The sequence below is a fragment of the Cervus canadensis genome, chromosome 25 (assembly GCF_019320065.1).
Source record: "Cervus canadensis isolate Bull #8, Minnesota chromosome 25, ASM1932006v1, whole genome shotgun sequence".
Classification (NCBI taxonomy): Eukaryota; Metazoa; Chordata; class Mammalia; order Artiodactyla; family Cervidae; genus Cervus; species Cervus canadensis.
The window spans coordinates 48,508,976-48,530,325 of record NC_057410.1 but is presented as its reverse complement, the minus strand read 5'-3'; the positions used below and the strand labels follow the sequence as shown (position 1 = coordinate 48,530,325).

The 21,350-nt window shown below is 35.7% G+C and overlaps 1 protein-coding gene and 1 long non-coding RNA gene across 7 annotated transcripts in view; one reads left to right on the top strand and one right to left on the bottom strand.

Moving 5' to 3' along the window:
* LOC122427647 overlaps positions 1–17,947 on the top strand; it is a 29,145-nt gene extending 11,198 nt beyond the window's left edge. The window contains exon 3 of one of the 2 annotated variants that reach the window (XR_006265506.1): positions 17,763–17,947. This is a non-coding gene — a long non-coding RNA (uncharacterized LOC122427647). The other variant, XR_006265507.1, reaches the window with a different exon arrangement.
* Positions 1–21,350, bottom strand: part of OSBPL8 (oxysterol binding protein like 8) — a 162,231-nt gene that overhangs the window by 6,138 nt on the left and 134,743 nt on the right. For all 5 annotated transcript variants that reach the window (XM_043447259.1, XM_043447260.1, XM_043447262.1 and 2 more), the window contains 11 exons: positions 19,461–19,542; positions 19,076–19,174; positions 17,324–17,420; positions 14,434–14,532; positions 11,309–11,406; positions 8,969–9,058; positions 7,442–7,578; positions 5,251–5,436; positions 4,818–4,905; positions 1,977–2,082; positions 156–258 (listed from right to left, as the gene is read on the bottom strand). In XM_043447259.1, the coding sequence (XP_043303194.1) occupies positions 156–258; positions 1,977–2,082; positions 4,818–4,905; positions 5,251–5,436; positions 7,442–7,578; positions 8,969–9,058; positions 11,309–11,406; positions 14,434–14,532; positions 17,324–17,420; positions 19,076–19,174; positions 19,461–19,542 (1,185 nt within the window). The remainder of the gene's footprint in view (positions 1–155; positions 259–1,976; positions 2,083–4,817; positions 4,906–5,250; positions 5,437–7,441; positions 7,579–8,968; positions 9,059–11,308; positions 11,407–14,433; positions 14,533–17,323; positions 17,421–19,075; positions 19,175–19,460; positions 19,543–21,350) is intronic.

The following is a 21,350-nucleotide window of genomic DNA, read 5'->3' as shown; positions in this document are numbered from 1 at the left end:
AATTTCCCATGTTTCCGTAATCCAATGTTAGAAGCCAGGGTTCTAGTTTAGCTTAGCAATGTTATAAAAGTGTAAAGTGTGCATATGACTTCCTATGTAACAGGATTTTTAACTCCTCTAGACTCAAATGAATAGTCACTGTCAGTATAGATTACCTTTTAATTTCTTCCTGTGTTTGTTTAATAGATTCAATTGAAGTTTGAATGTCTCCCAGTTCTATCCCTTTCTTTCTTCTTGAACTTGGTTTTACTGATTGAGCTAAAAAGACATTGAGAATAAACACAGTGAAAATAGTGGAAATATTTAATTATAAACAATTTACATTTCAGATTAATGATTCTCATGTAATAAAAATTTTCCTAGACATTATTTTTATGGTTTAGAGACTAACATACTACTCCTAATACTTGGGATTTTTGAAGTTTCAATCATATTTCAAAACTAGAACACTTCAGATATATTAAAAGTAACCATAAAGTAGTTAAATTTTGGGTTGAATGAGTTTTATTTTTTAGCCAATTAAAATGGACAAAAATATTTCTTTAAAAATACATATATTAATTTGGGGGAGGTGTTACTCTTCTATCTCTTGCCTACTTGTATACATATGAAGAAGTCAGCTTTTTCGGCTCCCTTTTCAGCTTTTTAAAATTAATTGTTAATGTTATCTTTATTCCCTTTAGTCACCTAAATTTTAAAACTTTTCTGTTGGTTTTAGTATCTCTTCTACAAATTTTTATTGTCAACCAACAAAGTGTATGGTATTTTTTTAATCCCTTCTTGTATCCATTTCTTCCTTTCCATTTTTGTTCAGATCTTAATCTCTCTCCAGGTCTCAGCTATCTCATTTGTAAACTTGGGATAATAATACTACTCAAACTTACATGGTTGTAGTAATGTGTGTTTAAACCCCCGGTTTGGCCATGTTAGCTACTGATACATTGTAGGTAATACAGTGGAGCGGATAAGACAATGAATTAAGGAGCCAGAATATCTGCATATATAACACACACACACTGCCTTGCAGGGTATATGACCTTGGGCAGGTTAACCTCTGCCTCAGTTTCCTTTACTGTGAAATGGGAACAACAGCATAAACAATATTCTCCTTTTGAGCACAATGGTACCATGTGACTCCTGCTTTTAGAAAAACTTGATTCATTTTACTCCTCTTTTATCTTGTCCACTCACCTGCATCCCTCAAGCCTAGACTGCTATAATCCATTAAAAACTCTAGTAATTCACGAGGGTTCCTTTCCTCTAAGAACCTTTCCTCAAACTGAATTCAGCTCCCTTTCCTTTAAACTCTTTTTACTATTTGTTATTTACTGATTTCTTAGCATTTACCATTTCTTCATCTCTAGTATTATCTCTGTAAAACTGAGTTCCCCAGCTTAGTGTAAGCTTAGTAAAGACTATGGCTTTAAAAAAACTTTATTTTCTCATAACGTCTCAGACATTACCTTAATCTTTGATTACATCTCAGTGTAGTTCAAGACAGCTTGTAAATTATGTGACTTAGAAATGGTACACTAGTTAATTTAGTTCATAATTTTGATATAGTTATATTTCTACTTGTCTGTGATTTCTAGACACCACAGTAATTTATTATGAGAATGAAAAACTTCTGAAGCATGGAACTGAACCCAAAACTCAAGAAATGGTGCCTGTGCTGAATCTAGGAAACCATTAACAATTTTCCAGACGCTAACAAGGCATAGGAGCTACTTCTACTGTGTGGTTCTTGATTTGCATGCTTCCCCTTTTTTCCTTTCGACGACTTTACCCTGTGGCCTGGTTTTAAACTTTATCTATAATCTAAAAAAGCTTTTCTTGCACATCATCCCTATCCCTACCAAAACTTACAAATCTTCTTGAGTTAATATGAAAAACCATTTTCATATATCACAGTACAGTAATAGCCTTTTAAAAACTCAGACTCTTTATAATCAGTAGTCTGCAGTAAGTACTTTTACCTTCACTCCCAGACGAGTCCTGGACATCAGGCTCTGGAGAGGAATAGCCTTTTGCCACTTTCTTCTGTTGCCTGGCTGGCTTATGTTTCATTTTGGGGACACTCACCTAAAAACAGAAAATCACGTTATTACGTGAATTTGTGCTGAATTTTGTAACTAAAGATCAATGTTGTACAACTGTCAAAACTGTTCATGGGCACAATACTTAGAAATAAAAACAAATATGAAAAATTAAAACTTAACAAGATGTGATACACTTATTCAAAATATTTAAAATGTTAATAGGAAATATTAATTTGGCACAAACATTAAAGCGTGTAAGAAAATATATAGTGAAGTGGTTTCCTCCCCACTGTTGATTCATATACACCCAGTTTCTCCCTCACTAAAAAGATACTCAATGCTATTAGTCTGTGTATCTTTCAAGAGATATTTTTATGCACACACAAATATGAATACAGATACCCTACTTTTCTAACTGCACAGTTAGTACATCTGGTACAATTAGAAAAGTGCACTGCCATTTCCTACCAGGGACCTTCCCAACCCACGGACTCAACCCACGTCTCCTGCGTCTCCTGCATTGGCAGGCAGCCTCTTTGCCACTAGCGCCACCTGGGAAGCCCATGTTAGTACCTCTAGTTGAATGTTAATTTAACAGTGCTACTTTAAGATCATACCTGTTTCCAACAATACAAACATTCTCACCGAATGATGTTGGGTTTCCAATAAAATTATTTACCTAAAAGTTTTAATAATACCTGGACAATGTAGAAAGCATCTTACAATAAATGGAAATGATATTATTGTCATGCAGAGCATAATTTAAACTTACTGTAAATATCTGAGTAAATGTACAAAATTCAAAAGTGTATTTAACCATCAATTAGGACTAAATTTGCCTTAGAATAAAAAATGCAAGAGAAGAAATTAGCAATAGAAGGGCAAGGTAATTTATATGCTTAGAAAACACAGAATCAATGGTCTTAAGTCTTTATTCTTATCTGTTTAATGTTCTAAATAGGAATTATCCCCAGTTAACCATGCCTTGAAATAATTTTGCAAATCTTAGTCATAGGCTTCAAATTGAAATTTGTATAATTTTATTACAGAGAATAAATAACAAGCCAGGTTCTAGATTCAGCCTACACTGTGCCCTCATACTTTAAATCATGGAAACCTAAAATATATTTATAACATTTAGAATCTAAATCCACACTCTTAGAGACGTAGGTCAAACAGTAGTTCAAGAGATTGACATGGCCTGATGCCAAGATAAGGAGATTGATAAGGCCTGGTGAGAAGTTACTTAAAATGAGACAGGGAGTCAGTAATCTAACTCTCAGTAGAAAAAGATTTAATGTGATCAGTAAACTCTATTGCTAGGAAATATAGATGCCTTATATGTCACTATATGATAGTGTTGTTAAAGGAAGAAACAAAATTTAAAATTTTTAAAAAATTCTAAATTGTGATAATATGTATATATGTATACACACACCTATATACACACACACATAAATTTTTTTTTTTGCCATTTTAACCATTTTAGGTGTACAATTCAGTTGTATTAAGTGCATTCATAATATTCTGCAACCAATACCACTACTTCCAAAACACACTCATTATTCCAAAGAGAAACTCTGTGACAAGCAGTAACTCCCTATTCTCTCCTCCCTTCAGTCCCTAGTAACCTCTAAACTTTCTATCAATTTGCTTATTAGATATCTTATGTAAGTACAACCAAACAGTATCAATCCTTTTGTGTTCATTTATTTCACTTAGCATGTTATTTTCAAAGTTAATTCATGATGCAGCATGTAACGGAACGTCATGCCTTTTTAAAATGGCTGAACAACATCCTGTTGTAAACATACACCACATTTTGCTTGTCCGTCTGCTGATGGATGCTTGAATTGTTTCTGCCTTTGGCTCTTGAGAATAATGCCACAGTGAACGCTGATGTGCAAGCGTGTGTCTGACTCTGTTCTCGATTCTTCTTCAGTAGAACTGCTGGCTTAGACAGCAATTCTATGTTATGCTTTTTGAAGAACCACCAACTCATGCTCCAAGCAGCTGCACCACTTTATATGCCTACCAGCAATATATGAGGGTTTCAATTTCTCCACATCCTCTCAACATGTATTTTGTATTTTTAAAATTATTATCATTCTAGTAGGTGTGTAGTGGTAACTAACCTCCTTCTAGTTTGGATTTGCATTTCCCTTACGACTAATGATGCTGAGCATCTTTTCATGTTTGTTGGACATCTGTCTATCTTCTTTGGAGAAATGTCTATTCAAGTCCTTTGTTCATTTTCTACTTGGAATGTTTGTTTTGGTTAAGTAAGGAGTTCTATATGTACCCTAGGTATTAAACTCCTACGAGATCAATTACTGCAAATATTCTCTGTTGTCTTTCACTTTGATAATATTCTTTGATGCACAAAAGTATTTTGATGAAGTTCAATGTTATCTATTTCTTCTTGTTGTTCCTCATGCCTTTAATGTCATTGTGTGTGTGTGTGTGTGTGTGTGTGTATTGCTTAATTTAAAAACTATTCATATTAACAATAAAAAAGAATACAGGGCCAAATAAAAGATTATGAAGATTTACTCCTTTTTTCTTCTAAGAGTTTTATAATTTTAGCTCTTATTTTAGGTTGTGAATCCATTTAGAGTTAGTTTTTGCGTATGGTTTGAGGTAGGGGATCCAACTTCATTCTTTTACATGTGGAAATCCAGAACTATTTATTAAGACAAAGAAGCAAAGGAAGGGCGGGAGAACTAAGGGAGGCTGTTCCTCCAGGACTGGCCGTCTAGTGACTTTTTTAGTACATACCATTGGAGTGCGATGTCTCACTTTGGTCTGGATAACACCATCTTTTTCATACTGTATCATATCATTAAGTGGGTCCCATGGTCGAGTACTACATAAATGAAAAAAACACCATTTGCTTAATGACTAAGCAAAACACTCAAAAACTTTCAGAAACTTTCTATGATTAGATTTTCAATGGTAATGATAAACTTAGCCATAAAACTAAGCTCTGTCATATCTAATCTTCTGATCCTCAGCTTATTTTATAGGCTAACTATTATCACAGAGTCAAATTTATAATGAACATCAAGGGTAAAATCTCATACTTTGTGTGTGTGTGCCTGTGTGTATGTATCGCTTAATTTAAAAACTATTCATACTAACAATAAAAAATCTAGAAATGAAGGCAAAAAACTATGAGATATTATTTGTAACATACTTTTTAATTACTTACTCTGCAAACTTGTAATGCCATTCCCCTGTAAGTGAGTCAAGTTCAAATAACTTGCAAGTCCACTCTTCATTTTTTGTTTTCCGCTCTCTGGCAGCTTGTCTTTGAGCTTCTTCTAAAACATACTTTTCTTGAGTAGCTTCTGTTTGGTCTTTGGCATTTATGGCTCGAGTTACCCGCTGCCAGAGTCTAATTTATGTGCAAAAATAACATTGAGAAAACAACAGAAAATCAAATCTACATGGAGTAGGTTTGAGTCCCCTTGAGAAGAAATGATGCCCATGTGGGTTTTTGGCTTTGACAAAGCTAAAGCTCAGATGCTTAGAAACAAGTCAAGATATAAAAAGTAATGCCTTAAATACAGCAAGACAGTGGAGACCAGTTTTTTTTCTTGGCAAGAGAAATTTATTACACGAGTTCTTAAATAGATGGAAATGACTGGTGCTGGCCCATGATGACAGAACTCGGGAGAAGGCTCAATAATCTACATTTTTAACAAGCTCCCCAGATGATTCCTGCACATGCTGATTAACATCCACGGGCCTCAAAGATACAAAAGTGTAATGTCATGTTTCTCAACCTTGGATGCAGGATTTGTCAGGGAATTTAAAAAATCAGAATCTACGGGAGTGGGCCCAAGTACTGTTTTCGTAATGTTTCCCAAGTTATTTTAATGTGCAGCCAGTGTTGAGAATCACTGACTTAACAGAAAAGACTACTTTTCTATTAGAAGTAAAATATTTTCCCTACTAAAGTTTAGTTTTATATTAGATACATAAAAATATATCTATATTCTACCCATCTGGCAAGACAGTATGTTGGGACTGAAAGAATAAAGGTTACAGAATCAGATAATCCTAGATTTGCCACCTCTTGGCTGGGGAACCTACAGTTACTTATCTTGTCTAAAACTCATTTTCCCCATCTTAAAAATATGTTAAATTATATCCATGTCTTAAAAATAGTTGTATGCCTTGGCAAAGTTTCACTCTTGATGGAGAGCATCATGTGGTTATAGTAAAACAGAATTTTTTCTTTTAATGTGAAAATTTTTTTAAGTTGTTCTTGAATTTGTTACAGTACTGCTTCTGCTTTATTTACTTATTTATTTTTTGGGCCATGAGGCATGTGGGACCTTAGTTCTCTAACCAGGGATCAAACCCACTCCCTCTGCACTGGAAGGTAAAGTCTTAACCACTGGACTGCCAGGGAAGTCCCCTGAAACAGAATTTTTAGAACATGACAAACCCAGTTTTAGAGTATAGAAGGAAAGTGCATGTAGACTTGAATCCTCATGAGGATGATGTGTGCACAGAAACTCATACTGAGAACTCAACTGCATAATGTATATAAAGTACCTAGTAGACTGTCTTTTACACAGCAGCCCCCTTCTCCTAACACAAAGAAAGGAATAGAAGAATACAAATGAGCAATATGTAAACAATATTTTTGATGTACTTCCCTAGTGGCTCAGACAGTAAAGAAACTGCCTGCAATGTAGGAGACCTGGGTTCAATCCCTGGGTTGGGAAGATCCCCTGAAGAAGGGAATGGCAACCCACTCCTGTAAAGTATATGAGATCGAGCAAGAATTTCATGATTTAAGAACAGAAATCATGGCCTTAATTAGTCCCCAACTAATATAAGTCCTCTAGAAGCTGCATATCCAATGCTGTAATTTTTGTATTTTAGAAAATAAAATAAAAGTAGATTTTGTCCTGCTCCCTCCACCTAGAGTTCCACATGCCTAACCCGGGTCAGAAAACTGCTGCCGGATAAAAACCAAGAATCATTAGTCCCATATGGTTCTGTCTTTTTAGTTCCCTGATCAGGGATTGAACCTGTGCCCCTTGCTCTGGGAGCGAGGAGTGTTAACCACTGGACTGAAAGAAAAGACCTAGTCCCATAATTTTATGCAAGCAAAAAAAAGTTTGTTATTTTTTAAATAGGTCCTGGAGCAGATAAGAAGAGAAAGGAAAAAAATAGGAAGTTTTAATCTAGAGCCGAACAGCAGCATGATTTGTATTGTAATTATTTGATATTCACATACACCAAAACAAAAATCCTGTAACATCCCACAAATAGTAAACTACTCTGCTGAATTCAAATAGAAAAAAGTGATCACACTGTTGAGGGGTTAAAAAAAAATTACTCTTTGGGTTCTCATGAAGTTAACTGAAAAATGGTATACTTACTTCTCTGATTCAAAGTCTCCCTGCTCTTCAAATTTCACAGTGTGCCTTATTAATCTCCACTGCTTAATGTCTGGTGTTGGATTCCAGAAAACCTCTGAATTATCTGTCTTTTTGTCAGTAATGAAAACTTCACTATCCTATATTTAAAGATATTAAAAATTAATGTAGAGAATTGTCTTTGTCTTTATTTAAAAGGGAATTATATAGTTCAGTAATAACCATTTCTTCTTGACACTTAATCCCAGTAAAAAACACTTAATCTGCTTGACACTTGGGCTCTCTCGACTCAAGACTGCCCTCTATCCATGCTGCAGGATCTTAAGCAGTAACAACTCAGTAAACATAAGAGACTTAACTCATATATTTAATAGGAACTCCTCCTTTAAAACAAACCAATAAAACAACACTCAAATAAAAAAGATTTCTAAAACAAATATAACAAGTACTTTTCTAAAAGCCCCAAATCTCTTGTTATGAAAACGTTAAGATTAAATATGTAATACTTGTCCTTTAAAAGTCTGGTTGAATAGACAGAAAGTTCGTGAGTTTTCACAAGTTTCACTTAATACTCTGAATCGTCCAAGCAGAGCAGTGTTTGCCACAGTTACTGTAGACCAGTATGAGATGCTGTAGACCATCTGCGTATTCAATATATGTAGAAAAAGCTAAGAGTGTTTCTTAGCATTAAAAATCTGAGCACAATCTCATAAATTTCATTTTTTTAAAAAAAGAGTTCTATCTTTTTCCCAAAAGATATTCAGATAGAAGAAAATTCTAAAAATAACAGAGCATTGTGACCTCTTAGTTGAGTTTCTAGGTCCATCTTCATTTTAACATCATATTTCCCATCATTTTCTGATTATAATGGGAAAAAAGCCTATACAAGAGTTAACAGCGAGAATGCATTTGGCACTAGCATGACATGATCTTTTTTTTTATTAATTTAATAAGCTCCTCTCAGAAAAATTACATAAATGTGAATTTAGGTCATCAGAGAAGTAAATAAAGCCACTGCTCTCAAAAAACACTGTATCTTTTCCAAGCTCCTCAGAAGAAACTAGAACTCTTCCTGGAAACGCCTCTTCTGGTGAGAGGCAGTATACCGCGATGTGTAAGCACAGCCTTGGAACCAGAGTGTCTAGGCTGGGAATCTTACTTCACCACTCTGAACAAATTATTTAAATTCTCTGTGCCTCAGTGTCCTCCTCTGTAAAATGGGGACAAAATAATAACACTCACCTCATAGGATCACTATATTAAATGAGTTAACATAAGTAACATTTTTAAACAATGCACTCCATAATAAGTGATATAAAAGTGTCAGCTATTTTTATTGATTTAAGGTTTTAAAAAGCTCAAATATTAAACTAAATATTACTGATAACAGCAATACCAAAATATTTAAGTTGAAGCTTATGTTGAATAGTCATGCTCTTAGAAATGGAATAAGTGAACTTATAAAATCTGATGTTTAATTTTTTCCCACTGAATAAATTTTTTGTAAAGCTAAAATATGAAAATACTTACCCAGTGTCCTTCCAGAGTAGCTAGTACTTCTTTTCCCAGTTTTAGTTTACCTGATATTTGATTAACACAATCACTACTACCTAGAAATGGCTTTTAAAGGAAAAAATGAAGAAACATTTTACTTTTAACATATTTACATACAATGTAGACCAAAAAAAAAACAACCGAAAAAGTAACTGTTTAACTATACAGTGCTGTTGAGGCACAAATGGTGAAATACTGACTCAAATTTTAGTCAGAAATGTTCAGTAAAAATTTTAAATTTATTGCTGTGAAAAAACAGATAAAAGCAGACTATATAGGTCCAAGTCTTTTTAACTGTGGTCTTGGAGAAGACTCTGGAGAGACCCTTGGACTGCAAGGAGATCCAACCAGTCCATCCTAAAGGAGATCAGTCCTGGGTGTTCACTGGAAGGAGTGATGTTGAAGCTGAAACTCCAGTACTTTGGCCACCTCATGCGAAGAGCTGACTCACTGGAAAAGACCCTGATGCCGGGAGGGATTGGGGGCAGGAGGAGAAGGGGACGAAAGAGGATGAGATGGCTGGATGGCATCACCGACTCGATGGACATGGGTGTGAGCAAAGCCTGGCGTGCTGGGATTCACGGGGTCACAAAGAGTCGGACACAACTGAGCGACTGACCTGAAACAGGCTAAGAAAGCTAACACTGAAATAACTGGCTCGTGTCTTGGGCTCTCTCGACTCAAGACTGCCCTCTATCCATGCTGCAGGATCTTAAGCAGTAACAACTCAGTAAACATAAGAGACTTAACTCATATATTTAATAGGAACTCCTCCTTTAAAACAAACCAATAAAACAACACTCAAATAAAAAAACTTCTGAAATTCAATTAGAAGAAATATAATTTGAGTCACTATATTGCCTTACTGATGTTTGTCCTCACTGACAAAATTTTGATGCTCTAATCTAATCCTTAAAGATGTCATAAATTACTTAAGACCTCTTCAGTCATGATTTTCAGTATCGTTTGCTAAGAAGGGAAAAAATCAAAGGGCACTGCATCAGATAATACTTAAATAGATCTTTTTTATTAGAGCAAAGCTGCTGACCTGCTGGATATCAACATAGCTGATACTTAGAACTAATATTTGGTTGTAAGCATTAAATAATTCATAGAAATATTTTTATCTAAAAATAATGCTGTGCTACATCAACAAATGATACTGTGAAAAGATCTTAAACTTCCCTTCCATGCTGAGGCAGACAGAATTTTCCAAAGATGACCTCAACTATATCTCCCCTTTCCCCTTCAGCCCATATGCTCTTCCTCAATGAGAGCCTGGCATCCTCTCACTGAGAAGTGGGCTCTATATCCCTTCCCCTTGCATTTAGGTGGGTTTGTAATTCTTCAACTAGTAGAGAATGGTGGAAATGATGTACTTTTATTTCTGAGGCTAGGTCATGGACAGCAACGCATCTTCTGCCTTGCTTACAAGGACACCCGTACTTGGAATCCTGAGCCAAGCAGAAGTCTATATTAAAGTCCCCTTGATGTGAGGAAGACAAGACCACATGCTCAGATCTGCACTCCCAGTCCTTCATTCACTTCAACATTACTTACATGTCATCAGTCATGTAAATGATGAGCTGTCAGATGTGTCCAGCCCCCACCTGCTAAGTCTCTCACAGCCTGTGTAACTGTTGCCCCAGGCATAATGCAGCAGAGACAAGCCATCTCCAACATGCCCTGTCCAAATTCCTGGCCCACAGAACCACTAAGAAACAGACATAGTTGTTTCTAGGCTTACAAATTTCAGAATATGTTAAGTCAGAAATAATAAGTAATACAACTGCTTTAATGTACACAGCTATAGCTCAAGCTGATACATACTTCTTTTCAGATATATACTTTTTGGTATTCTGTAAAGCAATGCTTCAATTTACTAAGAAATTTCCATTCATTCTCTTCTTTTTAAATTTCCTATGGACTTCCCTGATAGCTCAGTTGGTAAAGAATCTGCCTGCAATGCAGGAGACCCCAGTTTGAATCCTGGGTTGGGAAGATCCCCTGGAGAAGGGATAGACTATCCACTCCAGTATCCTAGCCTGTAGAATTCCATGGACTGTATATTCCATGGGGTTGCAAAGAGACAGACATGACTGAACGACTTTCGCTCACTCGCAAGAGTTTCATTAACTAAAATTAAAAACAAGAAAATCACGGCTTTCTATTGATTTGAATCTTCCAAGGCTGCCTTTTCATGAATTCTGTTCTTATATTTAGTTTTCAATTAGGAACAAAGTTGTGCTCTTTATTGAGTATTTATAGCACAGCTCCTCTTTAACGAGGTGATACCTCCTATCATTCTCTACTAACCTTTAGTTTGAATTCAAGTAATGCACTGTACCCAGTTTTTTGACATGTAATACTGACTGTTCCACCAAGCTCCAGGGTCATTGTGCCATAAAGAATTCCTAAAGGAAAAAAAAACAATTTTGACAAAAGTTTGAAGAGAGAGACACTGGCTTATCACAAGCAAACCTTTCTAATTTAATCTCCTTCTAGTAGAAATTGATAATTCAAGAGGATTCTATCCTATCCAATAACAATTTATAATACACACACAAAGTTGGTTCTGAAGGATTTAAAAAGATAACAGTTGATCCACATTATCTGAAGATTCTACATTTGCAACTTATACTCTCACTAAAATACCTTTCTTTTTTTTAAGCTGTACCATGCAGCATGTAGGATCTTAGTTTCCAGTTCCCCCACTAAGGATCAAACCCACGCCCCCTGTAGTGAAAGTCAAAGTCCTAACCAGGGAATTCCCTATTTTCACCAAACTAAGTTAGTAGTCTCCACCCAGAGCATTTCTGTATTCATTCATGGGTGTGTGCAGAGTGGTGAAATGTCTGAGCCGTCCAGCGCGCACACTGAAGCTGAAGTCAACGAGGCGAGACGCTGACTTCCGGTCTCATTGCTCACGCAGAGTCTTTTATGCTGTATATTCAGTGCACATTTTTGTGCTTTTTGTTGGTGATTTTACTATTCACAATGCCCCCAAAGGCGGTGCTAAAGTGCTATCTGGTGTTCCTAAGCACAGGAGACTGTGATGTCCCTTACAGGGAAAATGCATGGGTTAAAGCTTGGTTTAGGCATGAGTTATAGTGCTGCAGGCTGTTAATTCAATGTTAATGAATCAAAAATATATGCCATGAGAAAGACAGCAATCCTTGTCTGGAAAGAATCTGCCTGCAATGCGGGAAACCTGGGTTTGATCCCCTGGAGGAGCGCATAGCTCCACTCCAGTACTCTTGCCTGGAGGATCCCCATGGACAGAGGAGCCTGGCGGGCCTCAGGGCAGGGGGTCGCACACAACTGAGCGACTAAGCACACACATAAAAACAAAGTTATGTTTTGACTGGGTGACGAAAATACGGTGACAGAAGGCTCATGAGAACCTCACCGGGCATCTCCTCTAGGAGCAACAGTTTGGTATTCGTTAATCCAGCATTATGGTGACATTATAAAAAGTAAGTACTGCGAACAATAATCAACTGTGTCAGAAAAATTTAAAAATCTCCCCATTTTGGCACTTGACTAAAAGTTGGGGAAATTCCGAGTTTGATGAGTTAAACAGGCTGTGTGTGTGTGTATAGTCTTGGACTAACTTCTTTTTTCCCCCATATTCATCATTTCCATAGCTTGTATATTTTTACCATGTATGCACAGAAACTATATAAGCTCATTTTGCATACAGTTATACTATACAGATCGTTCTTCAATTTGATTTTTTAAACAACATTTCAGATAGAACTTTTAAAAACTTAAAACTTTTCATACAGTTTTAAAAGATTATTTTCCATTTACAGTATCACAAACTCTTGGTCATATTCCCCGTGCTGTAGACACATCCCTGAGCCGACCTTACACCCAACAGCCTGTGCCCTCTACTTCTCTGCCGTCAAAATCCACTCCCAACCGGTAACCACTAGTTTCTGCTCTGTATCTGCCAATCTGCTTCCTGTTTTGTTACATTCACTAGTTTGTTGTATTTTTTAGATTCCATGTATAAGTGATACACTGTATTTGTCCTTTTCTATCTGACTTTACTTCTTAGCATAATGCCTTCCAAGCTGGACTAAACTCCCACGGCAGTCTTTAATATGCAAATACACAATGCTAATTTTCAAGAGAGGAACAGACTATGCAATGTTTCCAAGTTATTTGACTATGGCATTCTTGCTTTATAAAATAATTTGAGACTACTCATTTGGGGAACACACCTTAGAAAATATACAAAGGTAGAAAATAATAATTTCCTCATTCACAAGAGGCTATAATTTCCTCTTTTTTCCCTGCCATATAAACAGTGCTATGAAAAGTTTTTCCCTGTTGCTATTTAGGTCTGGCATCAGGTATTTACCTACATAAAATATCATTTTACTTATTCCAAAATTTTAAAAATATATTTCTCAATTCACGATTTCAAATGTTTCACTTCATGCTTGTTTCAAGAACCACACATGAAGCTCTAGGAATCACCCAGCCTGAGGCCACAAGCTGGCGCTCTCGTACCTAGTACAGAGAGACTCATGGCATAATGGCTGGGCTCCAATAGCCTAGCGCTTGGTCTCAGCATGCTTACTGACTAGCTGGTCTGCCTTTAGGTAAGATTCCTAACCCAAGTTTTTCATCTGTGAAATGAGGCCATATTAAGTAATTTCTATGTTTTCATGAATCAGTTCCTAAAATAGAGGATAATTACCCTAAAAAGCTATTTTTAAGAAATGGGTTGGAAAGGATGGTATAGATAATGATGGAGCAGAGTGTTTAAGATGATGCCATATAGAACTGCACACAGATTGCAGAACTTTAGCTAACCTCTTTCTGCCTCATTTTGCTTGTCCATCAAAGATAATACTACCTAATTTATAGGCTCCTGGAATGACTAGATGAGTTTATAAATGTAGAGTTCACAGAATAGTTGAGTGCCTGTCCTATCCTGATAGTTGCTATTTAATATCTTTATCTGTACACTAAATAATGGGAGAAAAGCATAATACGTTAATTTTTAAGAAATTGCCAAATAAGGATGAGAAAAAATTTTAAGGAGCCTGTTACAGTGAAAAGCAGTAAATTAACATTTAAGGAATGGGTAATGGTACAAAAAAATGAAAATCACTTTCAAGGATTCTGAAATAATAGTCAGCCTCATCAAATTCTACAACTTGCAGATAAGGCAAATGAAATTCCATTATTATAAATTAGTCTCTGCCAAACTAATATACATGTTACAGAAAGTCCATTGTGGTGAATTAATTCACTATAGAAGTATTCAGCAGATGATAACAATGATCTTACATATCTGTAAATCAAGGACACTTTCAAACAAAAGGCCAAGAAACTCCATCAATCTCAAAACATAACAAATTAGTCAAATACATTTACTTAAAAAGAAGATTCAGGGGAATCTAACAAGTATAGAAAATACTCACCTTTACAATGAGCATATGGCATGGTCATTACATAATCTTCACCTCTATTCAAGAAAGTTAACCGTGCTTCTCCTTCTAATATTGCAGATAGTGAGTTTCCTGAAATAAATATTGCTTATTAAATTTCACAGAAAATAATTTAACCATTCCAAAACAAACAAAACATATTGAGGACATCTATCAGATATCTACAGTAGAAAAGGGTGCTTAGAGGGAAATTTACAACTTAAATTAGAAAAAAAGAAAAATTCAATCAGTTATCTGACTTTTTACCTTATGAAATTAGAAAAAGAACTAGTTAAATTCCAAGTAGGTAGAAGAAAGGAAATAAGGAAGACATCAGTGTATAAAGTGGACAGATAATTCAGAAAATTAGGGAAGCCAAGAATTGATACAGACAGACCAAAATAAAGAACACAAATCAGGAATAAGATGAGCAGAATCACTACAGAGCCTGCAGACACCGAGAGGAAGATAAGAGAATGCTACGGGTAGTTTTACGACAATGAATCTGAGATCCCCCTCTCTGGCTCTTTGCCTTTTCGGGTTCCTGTTCTCTGTCTAGTGGCCATGGTTTCTCCAAATTTAGTGTTTGGTTCCCCAGGCTGGAAAGGTTGCAATGTTTCTACCAGTTTACCCTGTTAACCATACATAACCTGAAGCTGAGAAGCAAGGATTCATTCTGTGTGATTTCTGTTCTATGACTGTGGACTTCCCACTGAATTTGCCTGCAGCTGCTCTCTCTTTAATACCTTCAGGCGGCTGCTTTTGGTATTAGGGCCAGATGTACAGAGGAGAAGGATGGTCCAGGAGGGCTTCATTCAGACATTGTTGTCCATATACATTTTTAACACAGTAAAACCACACAGATCTTCTGTATCCAACTGTATACATGTGTTGGCATATCATTAAATCATTTACTTTTTATTATATAGTATTCATAGCCATATTATATCTTAAAAGAACTGAATGTTTCCTTATTTTAAAGGAAATATGTATTCTTCATGGGCAAGTTGAAAAATCCAAAGATAATTATCCATAATTCTATAATTCAGGTTAATCATGAAATCTTGATTTTTTTCCTAAACATGAATGCATGTTTACTTTTACTTTAAAAACATGAATACTTTTAAAGTAGAGGTGACTCAGAGCATAAATGTGTTCTGCTTTTCATTTAACATTGTATCATCAGCTATTTCAGATTATAGTGTACATTACAATTATCTGAGGAGATTATAAAAATGTATATTCTTGAGCCCAGTGATTTTGATTTGGTAAGTCAAGACTGGGGTTCAGAATTCCAAAATCTTAACTCACATTCTGATTATGAAATTGACGGTTCATGCATACTATTTGAAAAACAAGAGCAGCTGTCCCAAATGATGATAAATTATTTAACCCATAGCAAAATGGCTAAGTACCTATATTTCACCTGCTCCACAGAATATAAGAAACCCATTTAAAAATAAATGGTTCTTAGGGCAAAGACTAGTGGTACAAGAATAAAACAGATCAACAGACCTCAGAAGATAGAACCTGAAATAGAAAATAATGCCACTAAAAAATCATTTATAAATAAACTAGATACTGAGAAAATTAGTTGGCTTTCAGGAAAAGAAAGCCGTGATCTTGCTTCACTCCATTCGCAACATATACATCAAAGTAAGTTCCAGGCAAATTAAAGATCAATGACAGCATAAAAGTATAAGAATATACAAGTGAATTATTACATAAGCTGAAGTGCGAAAGGATTTTTCTAACTGTGACATCAAAAGCAAAAACCATCAAAGGAAAAACTGATAGTTTAGTACATCAAAATGTCAAGAGACTACTTGTTAAGAGGAATACACTCTGCCCAGATGTCATTAAATTTAGCTTAATTTAGATTCAAGAAAATGCACCAATTCCTAAAACAAAATAAATTATCAAACTCTCCAGGCAAGAATCAATAACCAAAGAAGAAACGAAGAAGTTACAAAAAAACTGTCCCTACAAAGTCTGAACTTAGTAAATTCTTTCAAATTACAAAAGAACAGACAGTTCTGATATACACAACTATATTCACTATAACACTGAAATAAGAAGGCTAGCTGCAAGTAATCCCAGAAAGCGAGCTATGTAGTTGGTACTCAATAAAAATTCTACAAGGGCAGAACACACATTCACAAAAGCTATCTACACTATAGTCAGGGTAGGGACATGAAGAGATGATGGGTACAGTGGGGAAAAACTCAAATACAAGCAACTTTCAGAAGAAAATGATCACACTCTGAAACAAGCGAAATATAAAACTAGGCAAAAAAAATCAAAACCAGAAGCCAAACAAAGCAAGCATCAAGGGATGATCTGCTTGTTTGAATTGTCACAGGTTTTGGATTAAGAGTTTCTACTGTACATATTTCTTTATTTTCCTTCTTTTTTTTTTAACAAAAGTGTTTAGTAACATGTTATTTGATTCAAGGTAAAAATATCATTACTCTCAATATTGGACTCTGGACAAGTATTCTAACTGTATTTGGATTCTCTCTATTCAAAGACTGAATCAAAAGATCAACCTCTCAGGTACAGTGAAATGAAACAAAAAATCTTAGTAGAGCTAAAGGCTAAAGAAATATATTGTGGACTAAAATGGCAAGCTATAGTGGACAGTCATTCTGTCTTTTGATAAGTGGTGTCTGCGGTAAATTTACACATATGTGATGAAACCTCTATTTATGAATGAGCAAAGAAAAACAACAAAAACGAAAAGTCATTATCCAAGTAAAACTGATACTTAAAATGACATACAAATCCCTTGCTGAAAACAGTACAAGACACTGTCTATATTAAAGCTCACCAGAAAAGACTAAATCCCAGAAAAGCATATAGATTGAGATATGGGTAAACTCACCATAGAACTTGGATTTAGCCAGAATACTACCACTAAGGCAAAATCCATCTTTTCGGTTACTGACATAAAAGGCAGATATTGGTGGATGATGAGACACCTATTGAATACAGGAAACATACATGAAAATATAATAATTATAAGCATATTACTGTGATATTATCTAAAGCTCACGTCTTAGAAGTATATTCTAATAATGAATTAAAAGAAATATTTGGTAAGTATTTAACAGTAAAATTAAATATTATGATTATAGGAACCAATCTCCAAGATGCATCTCAAGGAAACTCACCTCCTGGTATTCACAGCAATAGATGAGCTCCTCTTACACTGTACCCACTGTACCCGGGTCAGTCTGTGTGGAAGTCACAGTATGTCACCTCTGAAATTAGGCTATAATGCAGCATGTATCTTGGTGTGTGTGTCTCTCTCAAATCACTAGCTTTGAATAGCCAGCTTCCACGTTGTCAACAACTCAACAGAGAGGCCCATGTGATAAGGTACTGACCTCCTCTCAAAAGCCATGTGATGACCTTGGAAGCAGAATCCTTCAGCCCAGAAGCCTTCAGAAGATTGCAAAGCTGGCTGACATCTTGACCTCAACCTCAGGAGAGACCCTGAGCCAGAATCCCCCAGCTAAACAGCTCTCAGATCCCTAACCTTATTACACGAAATAATAAATGTTCATTGTCTTAAGCCATGAAGTTTTGAATTTGTTATACATCAATGAATAACTAATACAGTGGCTATTCTTCATGTAGATTACTGAATAGACTTAAGAAACTAACAAAAGCTTTAACAAATATGTCACTTTAATAATTAATATTTTGATACATATACATCTTAAGGTTTCTAAAATGAGACAAAGGTAAAATTAATCACTTCTCAAGCTTCTCAGTGAAGAATTACAGCGAACTAACATGCAATCATTTAAAAAACTATTAAGATAAAGTGCTTTCAATCTGTGGAGTACATCAAAATTTATTGGGAAGATGAAGGTTTCTCAAATAACACCTTGTATTCTCATCCTCCTTACATTCTCTATATGGAAGATAAGCAGGCCAGAATTTATTTAGATGAATAGCTGGGAAGAAATAGGGTTGGAGAATTAAACTGAAAAATAATGAGGCAAAAAAGTGCACTATCAGGTAATCTAGTTGTGAATGCACAGATCTGACTACTGTGGAGTGCTTAAAAAGGCAGGTGACTGCAAGTTGCTCAATCGTATCCAACTCAGCGACCCCATGGACTATACAGTCCATGGAATTCTCCAGGCCAGAACACTGGAGTGGGTAGCTGTTCCCTTCTCCAGGGGACCTTCCCAACCCAGGGATTGAACCCAGGTCTCCCACATTGCAGGTGGATTCTTTTCCAGCTGAGCCACCACAGAAGCCCCAAAAGGCCAGTAATGTGAGATAAACTTAGAAAGATATGGAGGACTCTGAATGTTAGAAAAATGGGTTTAAATTTGATTTAGGAATTGGAGAACCACTGAAGTATCTGGTCCAAAAAAACCAAAAAACAAAAACAGAGAGCAAAGCAAGAAAAATAAAGACTCAATTTTGATCACAGGATTCTATGACTGTAAGAGAGTATGGTATTTAGTAGTAGTCAGTATTAAGAGGTTGAATGCTTATCAGATGTTCCCCAGTAAGAAAGATTTAATCAACAGCGAGTTTACTGAGTTAATATTTTCCCTAAAAAAAATCTTAACTTCCAAATCAGTTTTCCTTCTATAACAAGCATTTCTAATACCTGTTCAGCAATATAAAAAGTTTTGCTGTTTGTTCTGGGATGAATCCACAAACATCGGAAAGTCTCACCAAGTATAGGATTATAAGGTTTCTTCAGTCCCTAGTAAAAAACATACAAGTTTCAAATTATAAACATGGAAGATTCAAAGTACTAACTTAAAACCAGTCAAGATGGGCTTAACTGTATCATCTGAGAATTATCCTTATAAAATTATAATGACATGAAATAAAACTAAATGACTTCAATCAGAATACAGGTCTATACAACCAAGTATTTTGCAATTTTGCTAATTGAAAGAGGGCTTGCAATGTAATTATTCATAAATAATCTAAGATAATCCAAAAAAACATATATAAGGCTAAAGAAAGTAAAGCATAAATACTACCTTTGGCTTTTTATAGAATCCTGATAAATACCATTTCACTACTTTCTTCAAACGGAAATAAGGATTTTCTTCAAGAGCAGCCCTAAAGAACAAAATGATAACATGGAAAAATTTTACAGAACATATCACAAAGCCTCCCTAATATTAATGAGGCCAACAACTGAATATGAAACGATAGGAAAGTATAACAATTCATATTTAAAACCGACGGTAAAAGTAACCATGGCAATCAGGATGCAAGAGTCATTTTGCATAACCTAGTTATTTTTCTCCCCGTTTTTCTTATTATTTGATATATTGCCCTAGCATCTGCTTAAGTAGTTTTCGAAAACTCTCTAAACCAAGGTTTCTCAACTGGGGTTCTAAAGAACCCTAGATATTGCTATTTGAAAATGTGATTGAAAAAAATAAACACAGATTCTGAGATTCACGCACTGCATGATCCCTAGCATTTGCAATGCTAAAGCAATGGCCAAGCAGCCTTGCTAATGATTTCATTAGAAGTCTTTAGTCCTTTTTGTAAGAAATGGACCACGTCCACTTGATCTAGTCTTTTCTCAGCTGATGATGTTAATGAGAAATGATCAACAATAGCTGGTGAGTGCTACAGTGCAACATGCTAATATCAGCCTCTTCCACGAAACTGCCTCTCTGAAGCACATGACTATGTGCCCTTTTAGTCCCTAGTATAAAATGCACAAGTTTCAAATCACCAATATGGAAAACAAAATAATTTATACCAACCAAAAAGGTTTTAACCCTATCTTTAGACTTGAATCTCCCCTATTTGCTACCAACTGATTTTCCAGAGTTATTTAATAACTACCAATTTAATAGATAAAGAACAGTTTTCATTTTAAAAGAGACAGTTTTAGAAGCTATGACTCACCTGTCCCCTTGCCCTTCTGCTATTGATGTGAACATAGTAAAACAGATTGTGTTTTTCAGAAGTCAATCTGAGAAGTCTATATATATATATACACACACACACACACACACACACACACACAAACACAGCAATTTAACTATTTATACTACTCCCTTTAAGCACGTCTAAAGGTCCAATACGGTGATCTCTGAGATGAAGAGTGAGGTGCAAGAGGCTAGGCCTAGGCTTGCTGACAACTGGGCCAAGTTAAAGTTGTTGAGCTTTTCCGGAGTTATCCCTCTCATTGTGCTCTTCTTGCTTTAAATTCTCTTATTATGAAATTTATTTAAAACTTTACATGCATGTAGAATACATAGTTCAAACTCCAAAGCAATATAAAAAAGTATACAGTCTTGCCAAGGCCCCATCTCTCCATGTTCTTCCTGCTTAGCCTACCATAGGCAACTTTCTTTTTAAAATGTTTCTTTTTACTCAGTTTTCTTAAAGCATAAAGAAGCAGATATAATATACAGCTTTTTTCTTTAAAAGGGAGAGGAAACAACGCATTCTTTTGTACTTTGGTTTTGTTTTTTTTTACACACACAGGTAAAATCCTGACGATCCCTCTAAATCAGTCTGCAGAGCTCTTCCTTAGCGTGGATGTACCATACATGACTTAACCAGTCAACTGTGGCTGGACACTTGAGTTATCTAATCTTTTGCTATTTCAAGCCCTGCTGCCACAATTCTGTACGTGTATCAGTTTGTGTATGTAGCGTTGTGTCTGTAGCTGTTATTCTCAGAGGCAGGATTACTGGACCAAAGGGCTGAATGCACTGACATGTTTTGGCAAATACCGCCAGGTTTCCTTCAAAGGCACCGTGCGGGTCTGGATGAGCCAGCGGCAGTCTGTGAACGCCTGCCGCGCCACACATCCTCCCCAACAGTGTGCGGCCCGACGTGCAATCTCTGAATCTGGGGAGACGGGCATCTCTCAAGAACCTATTGTGATTCATAGGAAG